This window comes from Microchirus variegatus (assembly GCF_963457635.1).
Source record: "Microchirus variegatus genome assembly, chromosome: 8".
NCBI lineage: Eukaryota > Metazoa > Chordata > Actinopteri > Pleuronectiformes > Soleidae > Microchirus > Microchirus variegatus.
The window spans coordinates 18,539,639-18,561,416 of record NC_139809.1 but is presented as its reverse complement, the minus strand read 5'-3'; the positions used below and the strand labels follow the sequence as shown (position 1 = coordinate 18,561,416).

General features: G+C 42.4%; 1 protein-coding gene across 1 annotated transcript in view; it reads right to left on the bottom strand.

Moving 5' to 3' along the window:
• magi2b (membrane associated guanylate kinase, WW and PDZ domain containing 2b) overlaps nucleotides 1-21,778 on the bottom strand; it is a gene marked incomplete at both ends in the record, with an annotated part of 135,880 nt that overhangs the window by 38,567 nt on the left and 75,535 nt on the right. Inside the window, 4 exons of the mRNA XM_083894162.1 lie at nucleotides 1,313-1,370; nucleotides 14,772-14,851; nucleotides 15,905-16,133; nucleotides 19,495-19,719. Coding sequence (XP_083750288.1) covers nucleotides 1,313-1,370; nucleotides 14,772-14,851; nucleotides 15,905-16,133; nucleotides 19,495-19,719 — 592 coding nt within the window. The remainder of the gene's footprint in view (nucleotides 1-1,312; nucleotides 1,371-14,771; nucleotides 14,852-15,904; nucleotides 16,134-19,494; nucleotides 19,720-21,778) is intronic.

Below are 21,778 nucleotides of genomic sequence, written 5' to 3'. Positions count from 1 at the left end.
GTGTCTATTATTTTCTCCATCTGTGCCCCTTTCCTTTTTTTTTACTTTTTTACGTTCCTTGTTCTCTTTTTTCCATATATATTGTAAAACTCCTTAAAAATAAAGTTTAAAAAAAGAAAAAGAAAAAAAAAGATTAGAAGTGAAATTATTTATTGTTATATACACATATATACGTATATATCTTATACAAATCAACAGAGATACACCAGAAAAAGAAAAAAGATTTAGGGTGAGATTACCATTCCATTATTCGACTGCGCCACAGTGATATTTGGAGTTAGTTCCCTCTAACTGTTAGGATTAGGATCAGGATATGCTGTGTTCACTCTCAATGGAAACATAGACATAACAGTTTAGATACTGTTATGTCATTAAGTGATAAAGTAACTTTGGTTTAGGTTTGTTGCTTCTCTTTGTTTGTAAATACGGCCTTCAAACACCATTACAGTAATACTTTAAAGGTGCATTATGTAATAAATCTAAAACAACTGGCCATAAAATCCTCCTAATATGTCACAGAGACTCAGGAATAATGTTCATATAACAAACTGAACTCACCAACAACAACAATACAGCCAAAATAATATTTTTCAGACTGCAAATCATGTTTATGTTTTGAAATCATGTTTTGGCATGTGGCGCCACCTACCGCCGTCTACCAATCATTGCAGTCAGTAGAGTCTCAGCTGCCGAGCAACCACAAGTTGCCAGTTACGTCAGAAAACGAAACCTAAAAGACCTTGGTATTATTGAATTTGAACGTAGTAACCGTTTTTGGCCACATTCTTACATATGGCACCTTTAAGTCAATTACCCTTGTGTTATTTCAATCATCCGAGAAGCATGAGCAGAGGGCTGGGGTCAGAACAACTGAAAACACCTGCAGCAACATCAACATCTCACTGATTCTTTCATGCTGACTATAAATCAAATGACTCACCCTGAGAGGAAGCAGGGGAGTTATTCTTCATAATACCACTGAATACATACTGAAAGTATATCAAACCGTTTGCAAACATAAAGAATAATATGCGTTACTAATTGATGTAAAATGTTATTCTGAAGTACTTTTTAATTGCATGTCATTCTGGTTGCACAGCACCTTCAAAAAAACACATGAAATGGTTTTGATGATCTAATGAGATTCCATCAGCAGCGTTCTCAGGTCAGTGCATGTCACTGTCAAAGATAATTCAAACGAGCAGAAAATGAGAATTTTACCCATGAATAATTCATTTCAAGATGCTGCAAATGCACGGATATACATTTCCAGTTTTACTACTGAGTTCACCGAGTCAATTGCGACACTTACTCGACGTAGTAGCTGCCGTAGATGGGGTCGTCTATCTTCTCCCAGCCATAGGGCAGCTCTGAGAGAGGAGAGGAAAAACAAGAGGAGGCAAATGAAGTCAGATTGTACCGAGAGCAGAAGAAGGAATGTTGACATTAAATTGAACCACTGAGGGAAAACCACACAAATCTCAGGGCTCACAGCAAGATGCTCCCAAAGTGCTCCTTTAATGACGAGACAGCACTTGAATCTGCAGCAGTGGCTGCAGGATCACAGGCACGTTGATGATGATAAGACCATTTAAATGGTCTCATACATCACACCCTGCCCTCTCTTCCTTTCATCCCCATGTTATGGCAGGTGCACACCACCTCTCACTCAGTCATCATCTACTGCTTTATCGTCCACATGAGGGTCAGCGAGGGGCTGGAGCTGATCACAGCTGACACAGGACGAGGAGCAGGACAAATATTGAGAGGAATAACCGTCTCCTCTCACTTTCTCATAATGCTCAATTTAGAGCAGAGGTCTCAAACTTGCAGCCCCCCAATTTCATGTGTCCATACCACTACCTAGCAGGGGAAATAAACTTAAAACATACTATCGTGATAACTACCCAACTACCCAAATAATGCATAAACTGGACACTTTAAATTACCCGTAGGTGAGTGTGAGTCAGTTTGCCCTGTCATAGACTGGCAACCAGCCCCGCCTTTCTCCCTATGACAGCTGGGATTAGAACCAGCAGTCCCACACCCGTCATGTGGAGGATAAAGTGGTAGAAGATGGATGGATGGAATTAACCTAATCACAAAACTACACATTTTTGTTGGTGAGAACATGCAATACCTTGACTTTACTACTTCATTTATCTCCTTTTTTCACCCACCTAGTAGTTTTTTCCTGTTTTTTTTCCATCCTCCCCTCCTCACTCCATCCATGTTCTGATTTATCTCTTTTCTCTCTCTCCGTCATTAACGAGCACTGAAAATTGATTTAACATAATCTTTACCCAACTCTTCTATTCCACTTATTTTAGTTTGTCACTGAAACACCCAAACACTTAATGATCTCTCTCTGCCGTTGTACGCACATTTAGTTTTCATTTTAATCACTCAGCCTTCACTAAAGCATAATCAACACAAGAAGACTGATGTCACATTATAAAGCCAAGGTAAACACAACTGCACAGACACCGACGCCAGGTCCCTCCCCTCCCCTCCCCCTCCCACTCCCACAGAATAATAGACAAACAACATTGGTGATTAGCATTCTTCAGTGAGCATCACATTGAGCCCGATCGTCCTCCTTCATGTGAACATTTCCTCACGTCATGTCTAATAAGAGGAAGAGTCTGATTCATGAAATCCACCACTACTGTCTGCGAGTGGGCCTTTTCCACAGGGAAATAAAACAAGCAGGAGCAGAAGAGTTGTGTTTTACAGATTGAAAATGATGACACTAACAGTGAGTCATCAGGGAGCTGCAGCCAGATTATTACAAAAAGCCAAACACACATGCACATAGAAACACACACACATGATGCTGCTGACAACCCTCTTTAAAGTGTGTGTGTGAGGCTAAAGCTCTGTGTTTATATAGTACTTTCCTAGTCTTGATGACCACTGAAAGCTGCTTCACAATACATTCACTCAAACAACGTCTTGCCCAAGGACACATCGGCATGTAGACGAGCAGAGCTGGGAATTGAAACCACAACCTTTAGTCCTCTCTCAAGTCCTCAGGATGTCCATGAGTCTCAGTACTGACCTAAACGTATGTGTAACACTGTGAAATTGTTCAAATTAAACTCAGTGTCTGATTCATAGTCTGTTGTTCTGTTGTTGTTTAATCAGGAACACCGTCATTTTAGTTTATATCATTTTAATGATCTTGTTTTGACCATGTCCATTTTATATCTATATATTATTAAAGCTGTAGTGGGTAACCTTTCAATATAACAATATAACACTGTGCTTTTACACAAGTATACAACACTTGTTTACATTGTAAATATTAACCTCTAATATTAATGTATTATAAATGCATGTTTATTATGTATAATAATAACCTTTGGCTCAGTGTCTTTGCTGCTCTAACAATGCACAGTTCACCATTGGACTAATAAAGGATTGTTTTAGCATATTATACCTTATTAGAAGTAAATGTCTGTTACATTTAAACCATTGTCAAATCAGTTCACATCAGGCTGATTAAGCCCGTGACTCTCTCTTTAGGTTATGGAATTAACCCTGGTTCTCTGAAACACGAGTCAGGCAGAGAGACACTGTAAACACTGTAGAAAGACAATGATTGGCTTATGAACACGAGCAGCGTTTTGACGACATGAGTTACTGGAGCTATTTTTAGAAGAGCAGGAATATTGTTGTTTATATGTATATATACATATGATATACGTGTAATGCATAGCAATTACAGCATTTTGACACAGAAAAATGTGGAAGACTGTGTTTTTATCCAATGTCAAATTCCACTGAATGAATGTTCAGCAGTGCGTGTTTACATTATGTGCACTGATTAACTTTACCTTGCATTTTATTTCAGTACAGCTGTGAGGATTTTACAGTCATGTCTACAAATAGAGAGACGTTAAGCTTTACCCAAATATGCACATTTTCACAGGCAAGATAAAAAACAGAGAAATATAACCACACCAAAGCCGTCCCAAGCACCTCTCAAATTTTAAACCTAACCACTTCCTCAGAAATGAGCTTCCTCAACTGGTCCTGACAAGGTCAGTGTTTATGAAAGGTCCTAAAGAGGTAATAATTACACAAGTACACACACAAACCAATCCCATGCTCCACATAATTTACAATAATGGTCTGTATGAATCTACTGTGGCATCATCATCATGCTGTAATGTAATTATGAACAGATTTGTGATCTTGATATCAACACACGTAGGAATATGTGTGTGTGTGTGTGTGTGTGTGTGTCCTGGCGACTGAGCATGCTGATTGTGCAGCCCAAGGTGAAAAACTAGGATGCTGCAATTATTTGTTTCTCCGCTTTACCGTTTGCTGAAGCTGCCATTACCTCGAACAACCTCCGTGGTCTCCAGGGAGGTGCAGTTCGATGGATTCACACTTTAAAACCGCCTTAAATTTCCTCCAACTCTGCACATGATCCACCTTAAATGTCGAACAAACTCATCAAGCCAGTCGCTTGCCCTCCCCCTAAAGTGAAAGGGAGACAGTTTCCATGGAAACCACAAGTGGTCTTTTTTTCGCCTGAGCTGAGGGCCCTGTCTTGTCTTTTTTTCCTGCCATTAAAATAAATAGAAAAAGAGAGAGGGAGCGAGAGAGAGAGAGTAGGTGTGTGTTTTGTGCATTCATATGAGTCTATATTTGCTGTGTGTGTGTGTGTGTGTGTGTTTGATGGCTGGACTGTATTTCTATGAGTGAAAGCATCATCCTCTTTGTCTCAGCACACATCTGTGTATAGAATGAGCACTCAGGGACGTGCATGTGTGTCTGAACGCTTGTTTGTTGGTCTCTGTCGATATAAAGTCCAGTTGTGTCTTCTGTGCATTCGATGACTCATCTCCCCTCTCGCACACAGTTTCTTTAAATAACACACAGCCAGGAACAGACGCAACAACCTCATATGACTCAGGAACAAGACGCCCAAACTTAGACTTGACCGTGTACGGTCATTGGTCAACGTGCAGCAGACAATCACAGCTGTGCTGCTGGTCAGTGAGCTGTCTGTGATGTCCTCTATGTTATAGTATATACACACACATGACATGTATTCATGTTTTTGACTAAATAAACCTCCATGACACAACATTTAAGTTGCAGCACCTTCTGCCTTCTTCAGTCTAATATTACTGCACTCTTTATGAGGGAAAAAAACCCCATTAGTGTTCAACTGAAAACCTACATGACAGACTTTAAAGCGGACCTAGATCGGAAGTTCCGATTAACGCTGTTTTTTAGTGTGTATCTGCGTCATTACCTTGTTTATGAAGCCCTGAAGTTTCTAAACAAACAGTTCAGCCACTGCTGAGAACGCTGTGTTTTATTGTAATCTCGGGCTCAGCGAGATCTCTGAAAAAACCCGGTCCGGTTACGTAAACAGCGGTTCTCCTGCTCCGGGCACTAGTCCGGGCACATCCGGTTGCATACGTTGAACCACAGAAGAAGAATAACGTCCATTGTGGAGGTGTTTCACGAGCGACAGTGTCTTCTGACTCTGGGTCTGACTCCGGGTCAAAGTCATAAAAGGGACTGCGGCGGGGAGTCGTGAAGAAGCTATTTTTAAACATTGTTAAAACAATTTTTGATAATGAGGAGCAGTGCATCCACCGTTCCAGAGGGGGGAGCTGTGCTTCTGAGAGCTGGTGTGCTGAATAGTACTGGCAAATCACAAGACTCTGTCTTCTGGGGGTGAAAGTTCACTCTGAAATATCGTGACTCAAGAACAGCGTCAGAAAAGAGGATTTCTATCGGCTCGTTTACAGCAACTAGGAAGTTTTTGACCATTGAAACAAGTTAATGTATGTAAGTAGACCTCCATAACTAACATATATGTGCAACAGGACCACTCTAAGTCCGTCACTGACTCATGGCTGTGCAGCAGTCTCTCTCTCTCTCTTAGTGGATGCAGGAACACACACATTATTGGACATCACTCTTTCTAAGGACACTCACTGGTTCATGTCCTTGCCCCTGATCCTAACCTTAACATAAGTTAGCCTAAACCTATCCCTAAAGTCAGATGACCAACCACACTTTCATCACAAACATGTCGTCACAGTTGACAACAGACATGCAAACAAACACACACACACACACACACACACACACACACACACACACACACACACACACACACACACACACACACACACACACACACACACACACACACACACACACACACACACACACACACACACACACACAACACACACAGTGTCTCTCATTCATCACTTACTGAATAAACTAGTGAACATATTAGGGGAAACTGTATTGAGTGGCTCTCTTTACATTAGTCACTTACACATTCCTAGATTCAAACCTAAAAACTCACTATAGACCAGCTGTAAGTTACAAATCACATAGTCGAACAATAAGGCCTCTGTCCAACCTTGGCTCCCATAAATTCTCCACAGAGTGTTCTTTCTTGTATCATTGTTGCTCCTACATCTGCTGAGGGAAAGGACTGATAACACAGTGGTTGACTGTAGGCATCAGCAGAGGAAGGAGCTGGACACTTTGACCTGTAGCCTTTTCCTCCAAGCTACACCTCAACTCTAGCTTTCACTGGCAGAATGACAGAGGATGCATCGCTGTTATCTCATTGTTCATGTTTGTGCATACTTAACAACTCATCACTCAGACTCCATCACTGGTCATCTCACCTGATAATCACAATCTCCACAACAGACATTAAGTCCACATCTGCCCTCTCTCATGTTCATATGTGTACACTTAAAAACACTTAAAAACACTTAAAAACAATCAAATCGGATCAAATATTTGATATATTTGACAGGGAAACAAGTTTGTTTTATCCCTAAATACATACATGACATGGGGGTGGGCAAGAAAAAATTATTTATCCAAAGAAATAGGTATAATGTACATCCATCTTCTACCGCTTTATCCTCCACAAAAGGGTCAATAGGGACATCGGGCGATAGGCGAGGTCACACCCTGAATAGATAACCCGTCCATCACAGGGACACAGAGATATACAACCATCCACTCTCACAATTTTAAATCTCCAATTTACATAATCACCATACTGCAAGTTTTTGGAATGTGGGAGGAACCAACACAGACACACGGGGAGAAATAGAAAAGTGAGCAAAGAGGGCTGAAGCTTCAGGATGGACTTTTCAGGATGGAGGTTTATTTTAGCTTGGGAATGACTTAGAAAGACATTTTTACAGAACATTTACCTCTTCTTCCCTGACCCTCTTTTTGGAGTCCCTGCTCGAAAATGACATGCCCAAACTAAATAGAGTAAATCTGTGCAGTTACAAGCTCTATGTGGATTATCTTGGTATCAAACTACAGATAGCACAGTTTCACTGCAGATGCCACTGTGTCAGAGTAAATGTACTTGGAACACAGCATAACTGAAGGATTTTTTTCTCCTGCCTAAAAAAATATTGCATTATAAAGCAAATATCACCTTTAAAATATGCAGTAGGAGCTTAAAAACACACGGAGGTCTTGTAACAACATGTGGACATGAGCTGTGCAATGTCTGATGCTGCTGAAATGAAGCAGAGTGAAATTACAGAGGTTTAAGTAAAGAGATGTGTAGGTGTTATCTCTGTTGGCACAGTTTGGCAACATCTGTGCCATTTGAGATTTCTTAGGTACCAAATTATTAAAAACCCATTTGATTTTATTAACATGTCACTATTGGTTTAAAATGAACTTGTTTTTGGAAAAAATAAAAAGTATGATAACTCGCTGTAAATCGATGCTTCCTGTGTGGTGCGTAATAACAACTCTGTGGCTCTGTGGCTCTGCAGCGTCTTCAGTTACGCAGCGCCATAGCTCTGGCTTACCTTGGTCAATTAGGGTGATTGACAGCTCGTTTTAAACCTCTAAACCAGTAGAATCAGGCTCCTGTCTCCAAATGCGTGTGAATCGAATTTGCCTTTCTCTAATCAGAATGATCTAATGTCGCTCTGTAAAGCCCAATTTATACTTCTGCGTAAAGTGCTCTGCGTAGGTTACGTAGAGACTCTGCGTCGACGCAGAGACTGTCGAAGAGCCTCTGCGTAGTCTCCGTCTGCACGAAATATTTTTTAAGTGTCCGTCACTCCGTCAAGGGACTACGGAGACGGCAAGAGCTGCGATTGGTCCTCAGGACAGGCCGAGCTAAGCTGCTCTGTGCCGGCTCTCAGTGCGCTCCGGGCGTCCTGACAGGCAGAGCTGATCCCCGCCGATAACGCCGCTGCCGAACTATAAATACGTCATATCTTAACACACACAGCACATGTTTAGACTCTAAATGGCCAATTTCTCGCCTCAAATTATCTTAAAACTGCGTTCCGTGACACAGAAAAGTGAGAAACGGCCACTTTTTCAACAACAACAGTCTTTCTCTCTCTTTCTTTCTCGGACGCCATTGCTCACTGTAGCCAGAAGCACAACAACCTTGCGTAGCGACCCCTACTGATCGGGCGGGAAATTGCAGTGAGTGTCCGTCACGACGACGCAGAAGTATAAATGCTCGAGGCGTCTCCGTGGTGACGCAGACGGATAACGCATACGCAGTCCGAGAAGTATAATGTGGCCTTAATGATCAATCAGACCGGGATTTGTTCCCAAAGCATTCTGGAAAGTCACAAATTACTTGTGCAGCTCTCCAGGTAATTCATGAGAGTGCTATTAATAATTAACAATAATTAATTAGTTTTGTGGCCACACATTAATTATTTCTCCCCCATGGTCATGTCTGGGCCTCCGTAGAGGAGTGAAAGGACATACAGACTCTCACAGAGAGAATATGAGGATGAGGAGGATGAGACGACCACCAGAGAACTGCTCTTGGTCCAGAGAAGACTGAGTGGAATAACAGACATCACATTTGGGCTTCACTATGTGACAGCGCCTCAACACTCCTCATACACACACAGTCTCCAGCTCACAGGCATTATTCTGCTCACCAACAACACTTCCTTTGACGCCGTCATTTCTTACATTTCTTCTTTTCACCATCTCTGTTTCATCTCATTTCCCACTTCACACTTGTTGCTTTCAAACAGGGTTTCGACATCATGGCATCAGCCTGCGTGAAGATTCCTTTCTCTAAATGAGCAAGAAGCAGAGTATTTTTCAGCAACAAACTGAGACTTCTTTGAAACCAGTGTTGGGATCAAAGTCAAAGCTGAAATCAACACCGGCTATGATTACAAGCTCTTCTTGCTCTGTTCTTACCTCCTCTGAGCAAATGAGGAGATACTGGTTTGTGTTACAAAGGAAACAAACTTGCATGACAAAAAAAAGACTGCAAGTAATATAAGTCTTTGAAGTCTCTACGTCAGTCTCACAACTAACACAACTACTGAGGTCATTTCCTTCCAAAAGTTCACATACAAACAACACATTTTACAAATTCCCTGAGATTCACTAACAAACACAGGAGGTCTGCAAACAGAACACCAGCAGCAAAACACAGGCACAGTTTATCATGAACACGTGCTTCAGAAACACAAACGTTATTGTTACTTTAGGCACAACATTTCCTGTAGGTCTGTGGTCATTTTCAAACAAAAAGTCCAGAGTGATTTGCCCTCCACACCAGCAGGTGTTGCTGTGAGGTCACTGTGGACAAGAATAGGATGTCTTTTATGTCTCAGCCTCCTGTATTACAGAACATTCTTCACAAAAAAATAATCACAGTAAGCAAACATAAGTGCATAAACATCATAAGAAAGGCAGAGCAGCACATAACTAAGAGCTCCGTTTAAAAAACAACGACTGTATACTCCTCTGTCATCAGTTTGGCTGCTGAGCTGAAAAAAAGCTGCATTTCCTGGAAATGAAAGCTGTTTTCTGGAAGGCAGAGACACAGAGGATGTGATGTGTCATCTTCATTCACACACGTTCTGCCTTTCATTCAAAACCATCTGCCAGGGATCGGTCAAGCATTAGGAGAGAAAAGGACCTCCATTGGTCCTGCACAATGTTAAGAGCAGCTTGTATATGTCACATAACGTCATGTGTTGTCACTGACGGGGTCATACCTATGTTCTCCGGGTCCTATGTTCCCCCATATTTAAAAAAAGGGTCCTATGTTCCCCACTTTGTGGAAGCCTGGGTGTGGAGCTACAGGGTAAAGGGTTAGGGTTAGGGTAAGGGTAAGGGTAAGGGTAAGGGTAAGGGTTAGGGTAAGGGGTATGGTCCTATGTTCCCCGGGTCCTTTTGGGTGAACAGCGGGGAACATAGAACCCTTTTTTAGAGATAGGGTTCTATGTTCACCACTTTGTGGAAGCCTGGGTGTGGAGCTCCTGGGTAAAGGGTTAGGGTTAGGTTAGGATAAGGGTTAGGGTTAGGGTAAGGGTAAGGGTAAGGGTTAGGGTAAGGGTAAGGGTAAGGGTGAGGGTAAGGGTAAGGGTTAGGTTTAGGGTTAGGGTAAGGGTAAGGGGTAGGGTCCTATGTTCCCCGGGTCCTTTTGGGTGAACAGTGGGGAACATAGAACCCTTTTTTAGAGAAAGGGTCCTATGTTCCCCGGTCTCATATAAACCGGGGAACATAGGACCCTTTGGGTGAACAGCGGGGAACATAGGACCCTTTTTTAGAGAAAGGGTTCTATGTTCCCCGGTCACATACAAAGCGGGGAACATAGGACCCGGGGAACATAGATACGGTTCTGTCACCGACATGTTCTGCTTTCTTCAGTCAGACCAATCCACAGTCTTAATGCTAACTGTCTAAACTGTCTGAATATAACCACTGCTCTGTGTGTGACCTTTACCAAATCATTTAGAAAGAGCAGAGAAAAGTAAAAGTGGGGATGTTTCAAAGGTAAGAAAAGACAGATAAAGATAAATCCAACTGACATTTACTCCAGCGCCACCATGTGTTTGGAAGCACGTTACAAACAATGTCTTTTTTTCTGCTATATGCAATATTTCAGTTTAAAATGTTGTGTTTTAATTGTAGTTAATGGTAGTGCAAATGTTAGGATCTTGCCATGCTGATGGCATGGATGCATCAACAACAACATCATTTTGCTGGGGGGGTTCATAGTTGGAGGGGCTGGTCAGGACAGCGAGTGATGTGGGCTGATGTAAGTCAGCAGAGAACAGAAACATGGCTTGGGAACTCAACTACTATGTTTAACATAGGGTCACATGATGTGTGGGTTATGTTGAAGAAGTTGTGTGTTAAATGACAGGAGCACTAATGTTTGAGACAGTGTCAGCTGATGCTGTTTAATCGTCTCTCAGCTGAAGCAGCAGGACAACAGTTTACTGTTGGAGGTGAAGAAGAGTCAGACGTGAGGCCTGTTAATGTGACCTCCAGAGATGTTCATCATGGGAAAAACCAATTACCCTTGTCCAAGGGAAGAGGAAAGAACCTTTTCTTGATGTCGACAGACATGGACATGGCTACGCAGCTTGTGCTCGGGGTTCGTCCCGCCCCGTTTCATTTTTGAAATTTTTGAAACCACGATTTCATGAGAATCACGTAACAACTCCTTCCACAGCTACTTCCACAGACGCTTCCCACAGCAGCGGACGGGGCGGAACCGGGTGTGGTGCAGGTCGACGTAGTGCTGTCCGTGGTGCTGGATCCTCAAATAAGGGACAAGCAGCATGATGAACATGGAAAAGTTCTGAATTTGAAGCATAAGCAGATCTTAAAGACAATACTCATCTCTCCAACTCTCGACACTGCCACCATTTTTTGTTGTTGTTGTTGTTGTTGTTTTTCAGGACAGTGTGCACGTACAATAATCATTTAAATAAAATGAAAAGTTGGGTGTCAGTACATTGAGACGAGACGCGTGTGTGTGTGTGCTGAGAGGGAGAGAGAAGGTTGTGAGTCTCTTCTGCTCAGGTGGTTGATTATTCGTCTTGCATGGTGAAAAATGTCATGTTGGGAGGATGCTGGGAGATTTGTAAGATGTGAGCGTGACATAACGATGTTATCAGAATCTTTTTTTTTTTTTTTTTTTTTTTTTACAGTTAAAATGTTATGTTGCAGCCATCCCAGAATGAGCCGAAGCTGACGCTACGATAAGGAAGGCTGCAGCCCTGGAAGCACTGACCTTCCAACGTGAATGACCCAATTTAGCTCTGAGCCTTTCTGTTGAGGCTGTGGATCATCTCCCAACCACACGACTCGATTTCCCAACTCTTCTAGTCTGCATGCTGATGTGTCCTTGAGCAAGACACTTAACCCTAAAATTGCTCCTGGTGGCTTTGCCAGGATCTTATAGGGTTAGAGGTCACCAGCGTGGCTGTAGACTGGGTTCAAACTCATTTGAACCCAGCAAGTATTGATGCACTGATAGACAAAATAAGTGATCACAGAGCAACACATTTGACAGAAACTTGGCTCTGGTGAGAACTGATCTTTGCCAAGATGATGCAGAAGTATGTTGGCCGTGTTTGAGATAATGATAACAGTGTGTGTGTGTGCGTGTGTGTGTGTGTGCAGAGACAGAGTGAGAGCTGAGCAGCATTATTGGAATTCCTGTCACAGTCCAGCTCTTGACTGGGCGCAGGGAAAGCGGGAGAATTAGAGAGAGAGTGAGTGAAAGAGAGAGAGAGAGAGAGAGAGAGAGAGAGAGAGAGAGAGAGAGAGAGAGAGAGAGAGAGAGAGAGAGAGAGAGAGAGAGAGAGAGAGATAAACAGAAGAGGAAAATTGAAAAGAAGGAGAGGGAAAGGGTGAGTGACAGAGACTAAGGTGAAGCAGTGCGGGTGAGAAATTAGAGGAAGAAGAAAATGAAAGAGTTGGAGAACAGCGAAGAAGTTGAGAAGGTGCTGAATGAGTTCTTGCTCTGGTGAATCACATCACTGACTTATTTACCAACTGAAGGTCATGACAGAAGCAGGGATTGTTATTATTATGTGATCACACCAAATACCACAGAAACTCATATTTCTACGACTGACAGCAGAGATTTAGATGCATTTCATAGATAAAACTAACAGCTTTTAACAGCAAAAACAATGGACTGATCCCATTAATGAGCACAGTTTGTGTAGCTACAGCCTAATATAGCACATTCCTCCTCCTTTGTTGTCTAAAAACACATAAATGAGTCACTCAATCTCATATACGCCATCCTGCATCACTGCAGCAATCATTTAGGACCCTGTCAGAGAACCACAGCATATATTTGAGGAGTCATGGTTTAAAAACCCTCTCTGCCTCTAAAAATAACGCACTTTTCAGACTTTGTTTCTTTATCCTGGTTCACTTCCACATGTTAAATGAATCTGCCCACATCTCATGAACGCTAAAACAATTTGAGAGGCGACAAACTGAAAAGGTCATTATCCACATCTTAAAATACTCTTCAACAAACGCAAAACACGTTTTGCTGTCGTGATTGTCCGCTAAAGAGGACAGTTAGTCTTCTTCTGATGGCCAATGAAGGCATGGATGCAGGCCATTCTGTGCTCACAGCGCCTTCTGCTGGACAACTTGTGAAATACCTCAGAATGCCGCACTTCTTGGCTGTATATTGAACTCAAACAGATTTTTGACCTCTGCCAAGGAGGTATATGTTTTTTCGCCGGAATAAGTTTGTCTGTTTTCTGTCTGTTAGCAAGTTAACTCCAAAAGTCATGGACGGATTTGAATGAAATGTGCTGGAAATGTCCGCAATCGGACCAGGAACAAGTTTAACAACAAATTTACGTGGGCGGGGCTGAGCTGCCTTGGCCGAGGTCTGCCCTCTCCGAGTGCTTTTCTAGTTTATGGTTTGAGTTTGAATGATCACATATGACTGTACTATAGCATTGCATAGGTCTAATTAAATAGATTTGAGGTAATATTTTTAATAATGCACCAGAATAGAGAGATCGACACTGTGTACAATTTGCAACAAACTATTTAAATCAGATCAAATAAGGATGTAGGTTAATCAGAATCAAAGTGATTCCATTATTCCAGTATTCCTACATCTTCAACTTTCTGTGAAACTTTCCCTCATTCTACTCCACAGAACGCTTAGACATCGCAATAGAAGCATGTCAAATAAATAAGAAATTAAAGCTAGTTAGCTGTGGATGCTGTACCTGATATGGCTGTCTGTGGGTTCCCATTGCTCCATGTTCTATGCTTGTTTTGAGCATGTTTTAGGGCAGTGATCCAACTCTGCTGTCTGTTGGGATCTTTGAAGATCCAGTTTAAATGCTCTCCCCTTTGCTTGTTCTCAACGATTTTGGTATCCCGGGGCACAACAGCTATTCATCATCTTCGCTTTTTATGAATACAGCCAGCGGAGACAAGTTGCCTGGCATTTTGCCTGGTATATATGCTGCTTGTTGTATATGTCTATGGATTTAAACAGCATGGCTTCCTGCCAACATGACGTTGTTTGGTTCCAAGTGTTGCATGATGTCAAATACCGAGTTCTCTCAACCAAACCTGTACATGAAGCAAGATCATTCCATGCTAACGGACGCCTCTCAATATCAAGAACCTCAACTTGAATTGCCAAATTCATTCTTTTTATTTTTATTTTTTATAATCCTCCTTTGTTTGTTAGTCCTGCTTTCCGAACCTGTGAAGAAGACAAGACTAACAAATACCTCAGACACTGAGGTATTTTTACTCTCCTTTTCACAAGGACGGAAAACATACTGGAACACCGAGAACAGACAACACAGCTACACAAACAGCAGGAACAGAGGAGACGACGCACGCCAACAAATACTGAGAGACGAGCATGTCTCAGATGAACACGTTACAGAGCTCACCAAACAAGAAAGCAAACACGTCAACAGGTCGCTCACACTCACCGTCTTCGCTGCATTCTTCGGGTGGCTTTGCTTTCTTTGCGAGCCGAGGATCCAGCCACGATGTTGTTTTGGTGTTGTGACTGAAGAAGAAGAAAAAGGAGAAGAAGAAAGAGGTGTGGGGGTGAAATAAATGATGAAAGGAAAGGGGGCAAATAAAGGTTAGGCAGAAACTGACAGTGAGGATAAGAGAGAGAGATGAATGTAGAGTCTTACTAATGACCTGAACCTCATAGTGCGTGCATGTGCTTCTATGGTAAACTTAATGGTCATTAATCCACTAATTATCCCTCAGCCACTAATTAGTAAGGGTGAAAGGAGGGGTCAACAGTTTGCAGGGATGTGCATGTCTCTATGTGTGTATTTATAGACAGTTTATGGACCCTGTATGTCTGACGAGCAGCATTGAGTTACATTAATTATTCAACAGCACTATAAGTAATTTCAACCCTTAATCTTAACTGGCCCTCAAAACCAAGTGTTGAGGGTTATTTTGTCACTTAGAAATGGGACACCCCTTAAATGCAGATACATCTTCAGACTGTAGGGGGCAGAATAACGTGAAAGCTGCGTCCAGTCTGTCAACTCCAAAAAAGAAGAAGAATTTATGTCACGATTATTTATTACGATCCGTTTGTCAGGCAAGTTATTAGGACGCAAACCATTCTGGGTAGCCCTTGCTCCCAAGGGTGGTCTCGGAAAATCTCAATATTGAGGGCGATACAGCCCTTAAACTTGGCCCTCAACTTAATTTTTCTGAGAATCAGGACAGCACTTGCACTAGAGGGAGCGCACATTTTTGAGATTGAGGGTTAAGATTGAGGGTTAAGCAAGGAATTGGAATTCACCCTTAATCTACAAAACACCAACGTGTTCTATTAAAGTAGATCTGAAACTAGCGACATAGACCATTAACTGCACAGGAAAATGTTGCCCATAGACTTCCATTGTTGTTGGTGGCTATTCTATATTACTTTCTGGGTTGTCTTCATCCAGAAAACTGTAAGACTACGTCACCTTTTTACCCACAGTCTATGGAAGCAACATGCTGTTTTGGGGGGGGGGAAAGTCCTTCTGTTGGAATTTTCAAAAGAAAAAACACAAAATGGATTCATATGGCGTCTTTTTTCACTAACTCTATGAAGTAGACCTCCCCCTTCTCGGTGTAGGCCATCTCCCAGTTGTCTGGCAGAGGGCCGAGCTCTTCCTCATCTACATCTGGGACTTTGGTGGGAGATTTAGGGGGAGAATGTGGGGCTTCTTCTCCTTCAGTAGGGGCCTCCAAGGAGGCTGGCGCCTGGCTGGACACCTCAACAGCAATCTCCCCAGAGGCATCTGTGCTCTTGTCCTCGTGTTCACTGGACTCTGGAGCACGCACACACACACACACAAACAGACACACACACACACACACACACACACACACACAGAGAGAGAGAGTTAGTCTCAAATTCATTCTGTACACAGTCCCGGATGCACACAACACACGCCATGCATGATGAGTCAGAGCCAAGTCACTGCAGAGCTATGAACCCCCAGGAGAATGAGAGCGAGAGAGAGAGAGAGACAGGGTCTACGGACAATGAGCATGCAGAGGAACATGATGATGTCAGAGATGGAGCGAACAGACAAAGATACTGAGTTAAGGGGTCAGAGACTAAGTCAGAAATATGAGGAAATCTTTTTTACATGAGGAGACACCTGGTGGCCCCTTTACTCCTCTGGCATGAGAATGTGTTTTCTGCGATCAGAGCGCTCTTCACCACATGCAGGCACACAGGTGTCCATATCTGATCTGACTGCTACCTGACACGGTCATCCCACCCTTATGTCACCTCCCCCTCTTCTTCTGCAAAGATTTCCAGCAGCAGAATACAGCGTCACATCCTGTGTGTTGCCATAGCAACAACAACAACAACAACAACAACGTTAGCCGCACATATGAAGACGCACTGTGTGGACTGAGCCAACAACAGTCACGTCGTTCTATGTGTGGTCACAGTACGTCTCCAACCACCTCCCAAGTGGTTTGGCAGATTGGATGACAATCTGTCCACAGTGTGTCTCCGGGGGTTATGTACACCTGTACTTACAAGTGGTCAGGCAATATCTGATTGCAATCTAATCACAGAAAGCACATTTTAATGCCAGGTGTAAAGGAGGCCTCAAAACATCACAGTTCTAAGAAGAAAAAACAAGAAAGTAAATGCTTTTTCTCACTACTTATTGGATTTATCCAGAAATACTTTACTAGAATGCGTTTTTATTCAGATGTTATACAAAAAAAGGTATTTCTAAATAGAAAGAATACCAAGCTTTGCTTCGATGCAGGTCCTGCAACCAAAAGCTTTTTATCCTTTTACACTTGAAGAATTAGAATAAGGTCGCACGGTTGGTGTAGTGGTTAGCACTCTTGCCTTTGCAGCAAGAAGACCGGGGTTCCTGGGTTCGAGCCTGTAAGGCAGTGTTTTTCAACCTTTTGTGAGCCAATGTTTAAAAAAATGATACTCTGTAGCCTATATTAACAATTCAGTCATTCTTATCAAAGTGTCTTGAATATTTATATCCATATTATTTGCAGATAATTAAATATTTGTTTTCAAAAAAATGTTTTTAGACCAATTAGACCAATGGTGGAGGATAAAGCGGTAGATGATGGATGGAATTAGAATGAGTTATTTTTGCGCACACCCCAATTAGTGATAGTGAATTTGACCTCTGCATTTAACCCATCCTTTTTACACACCAAGGCATCCCAAGGTAAGAACCAGGTACCAGGTTCTATGCTAGTGGGAATGCAAAATAACCGAGTCAAGTCGAGTTGAGCTGGATCAAGCCAGTGGAAACACACCATTAGACACTGCTTCATTCTACCATCCCTTGTTTAACCTCTAGTTATTAATATAGTGTAATTTTTTTTTATCTAGATACTGTTTGATTTATTTATTCATTTTTACTCTGTTTTTCTACCTTCATATTTTTCAGTGTGTATGGGATACAAAGACTTAAGAGAAGAGAGAAGAAGGGATGGAACCACAGAGAGGAAGAGGATAATAGAGGAGAGGAGAAGAAGAGAGGGGGAGAGTTGGTGTATTAATAGATACAAGGACAAAGGCCAGTGGCAGCAGGGCAGAGACAGACAGCAGGAGAGACATGAGAAGTGAGAGGATGGACAGACAGCAGCTCAAGTCAAGATGAGAGTGTGGACGGTGATAATGATGGAGACATTAATGAGTCCATATGGATTCTGTTCCATACGCTTAATGACAACATTTGCTCTTCTGCAAATGTCTATAATGATCGGTCACTGTTGTACCCATTCATAAACTGCAGATAGAAAACTGGACCAAAGGATAAAACAGACACATAGGAGCAATAAGAAGAAAATGTGACAGTTATTACAACTGGCTCTTTCATGGTTGTACGCAGTCATACCAGAGAGTCAGTGAGGCAATTCTATGTCTGTCCTCTCTGTCCAACAAAACACTGTCTCGTCCAAGAGCTCAGTTTTGATGGAGCTTAAACTCATCCGCATGGTTTGATTGGCAAGTAAACGTGTGTGAACTTCTGTGGCACACAGTGCGAACCAAGCAAAGCAATGCATGAATGAATGAGAAGTGTTTCAATGGACACCTGCGCTGTGTATGTGTGAGTCCGTCTTTACGGACTAGTGCGTAACTTCTCCTTCTAAGCTCCTTCGGTAAAGAATGAAACATGACGATGGTTATCAGGCCTGCATTTCCCTCACAGCCACTTATGAGGGGGACAAAGAAAAGATCTATGAGTGTATGGATGATGGAGGTCAAAAGCTTATTCCAGAGTGGACAAAGACCAGTCTGACCTACTTCTTTGGCCCGTGTATCGCAATGCTCACTACAATTTTAATATAAAAGGTTTTTCATCTGAGCGTAAAAAAAAAACAGGTAAGTCTCAATGGATGTGTTTGATGTGCATCTCCATTTAGAACAACATGTTTGTGAATGCAAAAGAAGCTGCATGTAAATGACCCCTAAAAATGGTTAATTGGCAGAAACTGAATATATCACCAACATGGATGTTTGTATAAGTGTATGACAGCTTAAAGGTGCGTTATGTAATAAATCTAAATCAACTGGTCATAAGATCCTCCTAATATGTCACAGAGACTCAGGAATAATATTCATATTCAACAGTACAGCCAAAATATTTGCATTAAAAAATATATTTTGCAGACTGCAAATCATGTTTATGTTTTGAAATCATGTTTTGGCATGTGGCGCCACCTACCGCCATCTACCAATCATTGCAGTCAGTAGAGTCTCAGCTGCCGAGCAACCACGGGTTGCCAGTTACGTCAGAAAATGAAACCTAAAAACCTCTGTATTTTTTAATTTGAATGTAGTTACCGTTTTTGGCCACATTCTTACATATGGCACCTTTAATCACTTTTGTACAGCAGCACAAATGGACAAACCAGCCAAAACACAAAGAACAACATCCTGTCTGGAAGCCACCGTAGTTCCCTGATGCACTTGGGGAAGAGAGGGTTAAGTGTGGAGTCCTCTGTTTGATACAATCTACACTCATGTCATTAAAATCCTACACATTAGACTTTTAATAAATAACCCAATGGATAGTCAAGGCTGCCTATTTCCCCTCACCTAAATATAGAACTGTCTTCATGTGTCAATCTAATCTCAGGCAATTCTCAATAAAAACATGAAAACAGGATATTATCATACAGCACCTGGTGTGATGGCCACGCCATTGCCATTGACAACCGGACTCTCCTCCTCCTCCTCCTCAGGCGGCTCCAGGCTGGCGCGCTGCTCCATGTTGCTGACTGACTGGTTCCTCTTCCTCTTGCCCTGGGCGCTGGGCCGGGCTCCAGGCAGGAGGGCCTCACTCACATTCAGAGGAGGGGCTGCGGGGGACGGCTCTGCTGGAGGTTTTGGTGTGCCGTAAAAGTTATCTGAGGGCAGAGAGGCATGTTGGTGTTTGTATAAGTGACCATATGTACAGTACGACTACCTATGGTGATATAACACACTGTCTGCTAAGCAGAACGCAAACTGTGGGAACCTGGGATTTAAACAGACGATTGCTTTTTAAGACTTGGTCGTCTGAACAGAACACAGCAGAATTAACACAGCCTATTTTTGACCAGAGACTAATCAATTCTGATCAAATCTCATTAATTTTGTGAATTTGCACGCCGACTGACATTTCAAGAAATAATGAAAATTTGGGGTGTTGAGATCAGACTTTAAATTTCTTATTAAATGCGGTCTTTAGATGCCAGATGTCAATGCTATAAATCAGGAAATAAAACTCTGAAATGTATTTTCCACAAACACCGAGATAATAAGGGTCAACTCTAACACAACAATAATGACAAAGATACTAAAGTACAATACTGAGAGGGAGTAAAAGGCCAAAGCTCTCCATGTAAGTCAAAGCACCAGAGTGCTTCCATTTCACCTTTGGTGGATGACAAATTTCCCTGCCCTATCATTCGCCCTATATCTTATTCTCCTATAGCCAGCAACCTTTCCTTACTCTGTCCTCCTGTCCTCTGATGTCCATACCACCACAGAGTCTCTTCATTCAGTACAGGTCAGTTGCCGGATTTATTGGATGTCCCAGTATACATGCACTGGAGGGGAACTGATTTACTGCATGAAGTGTGTCTGTCTCTGCCCTAGGTAGCTATATGCCTCCTTTCATTCATTCATTCTTTCATTGTCTATCACTTTATCCTCCACATAAGGTTCACACGGCGGTGGAGCTAATCCCAGCTGGCATAGGTAAACCTTGGACGCCAGTCCATTGCAGGGTCAACATATAGAACCATTCACTTTCACATTCACAACTACAGTCAATTTAGAGCACGTGTCAAACTCAAGGCCCGGGGGCCAGATGTGGCCCGCCATGTCATTTTATGTGGCCCGCGAGTGATTAATTGGTCTTAAAAATCTGTGTTAAAGCGGACCTAGACCAGAAGTTCCAATTAACACTGTTTTTTAGTGTGTATCTGCGTCATTACCTTGTTAACGAAGCCCCGAAGCTTCGAAACAAACAGTTCAGCCACTGCTGAGAACGATGTGTTTTATTGTAATCTCGGGCTCAGCGAGATCTCTGAAAAAACCTGGTCCGGTTACGTAAACAGCATTTCTCCTGAACAGCAGATCCTCCTGCTCCGGGCACTAGTCCGGGCACATCCGGTTGCGTACATTGAACCGCAGAAGAAGAATAACGTCCGTTGTGGAGGTGTTTCACGAGCAACAGTGTCTTCTGACTCTGGGTCTGACTCTGAGTCAAAGTCATAAAAGAGACTGTGGCGGGGAGTCGTGAAGAAGCTATTTTTAAACATTTTTAAAACAATTTTTTGATAATGAGTAGCAGTGCATCCACCGTTCCAGAGGGGGGAGCTGTGCTTCTGAGAGCTGGTGTTCTGAATATGTCACTTCCGGGTTTTGGCCAATCACAAGACAGTTGGGAAGCCTCTACGCTGGCTGGCCAATCACAACACACTCTGTCTTCTGGGTGTGAGATTTCAGTCTGAAACACCGCGGCTGAGGAGAGCGTCAGTAAGGAGCGATTTCTGTAGGCTCGTTTACAGCAACTAGGAGGTTTTTGACCATAAAAACAAGTTAATGTATGTAAGTAGACCTCCATAACTAACATATATGTGCGCTTTAAAATAGGTCTATGCTCCTTTAAGGCGTGAGTTGACCATAAACTACATTTCCCACAATGCACGGTGATTGCGTTACCCGCAAAGTGAGGGCATCCCGCCACTCGATCGCAGTGTATCATTTTATATGCGTCATGCGACGAGTGAGATTGAGATTGAGACTGTGATCGCAGCAGAATGTGTTCAACGATGAGACAGTGAAAGCTCACTTTATTGTGGCTGAAGAAATCACCTGTGCTTCAAAGTCTTTTTCTGAGGGTGTGTTTTTGAAGCAGTGCATTCTGAAGGTGTGTGAGCAGGTCTGACCAGACCAGATACAGACTCTTAAAACTGT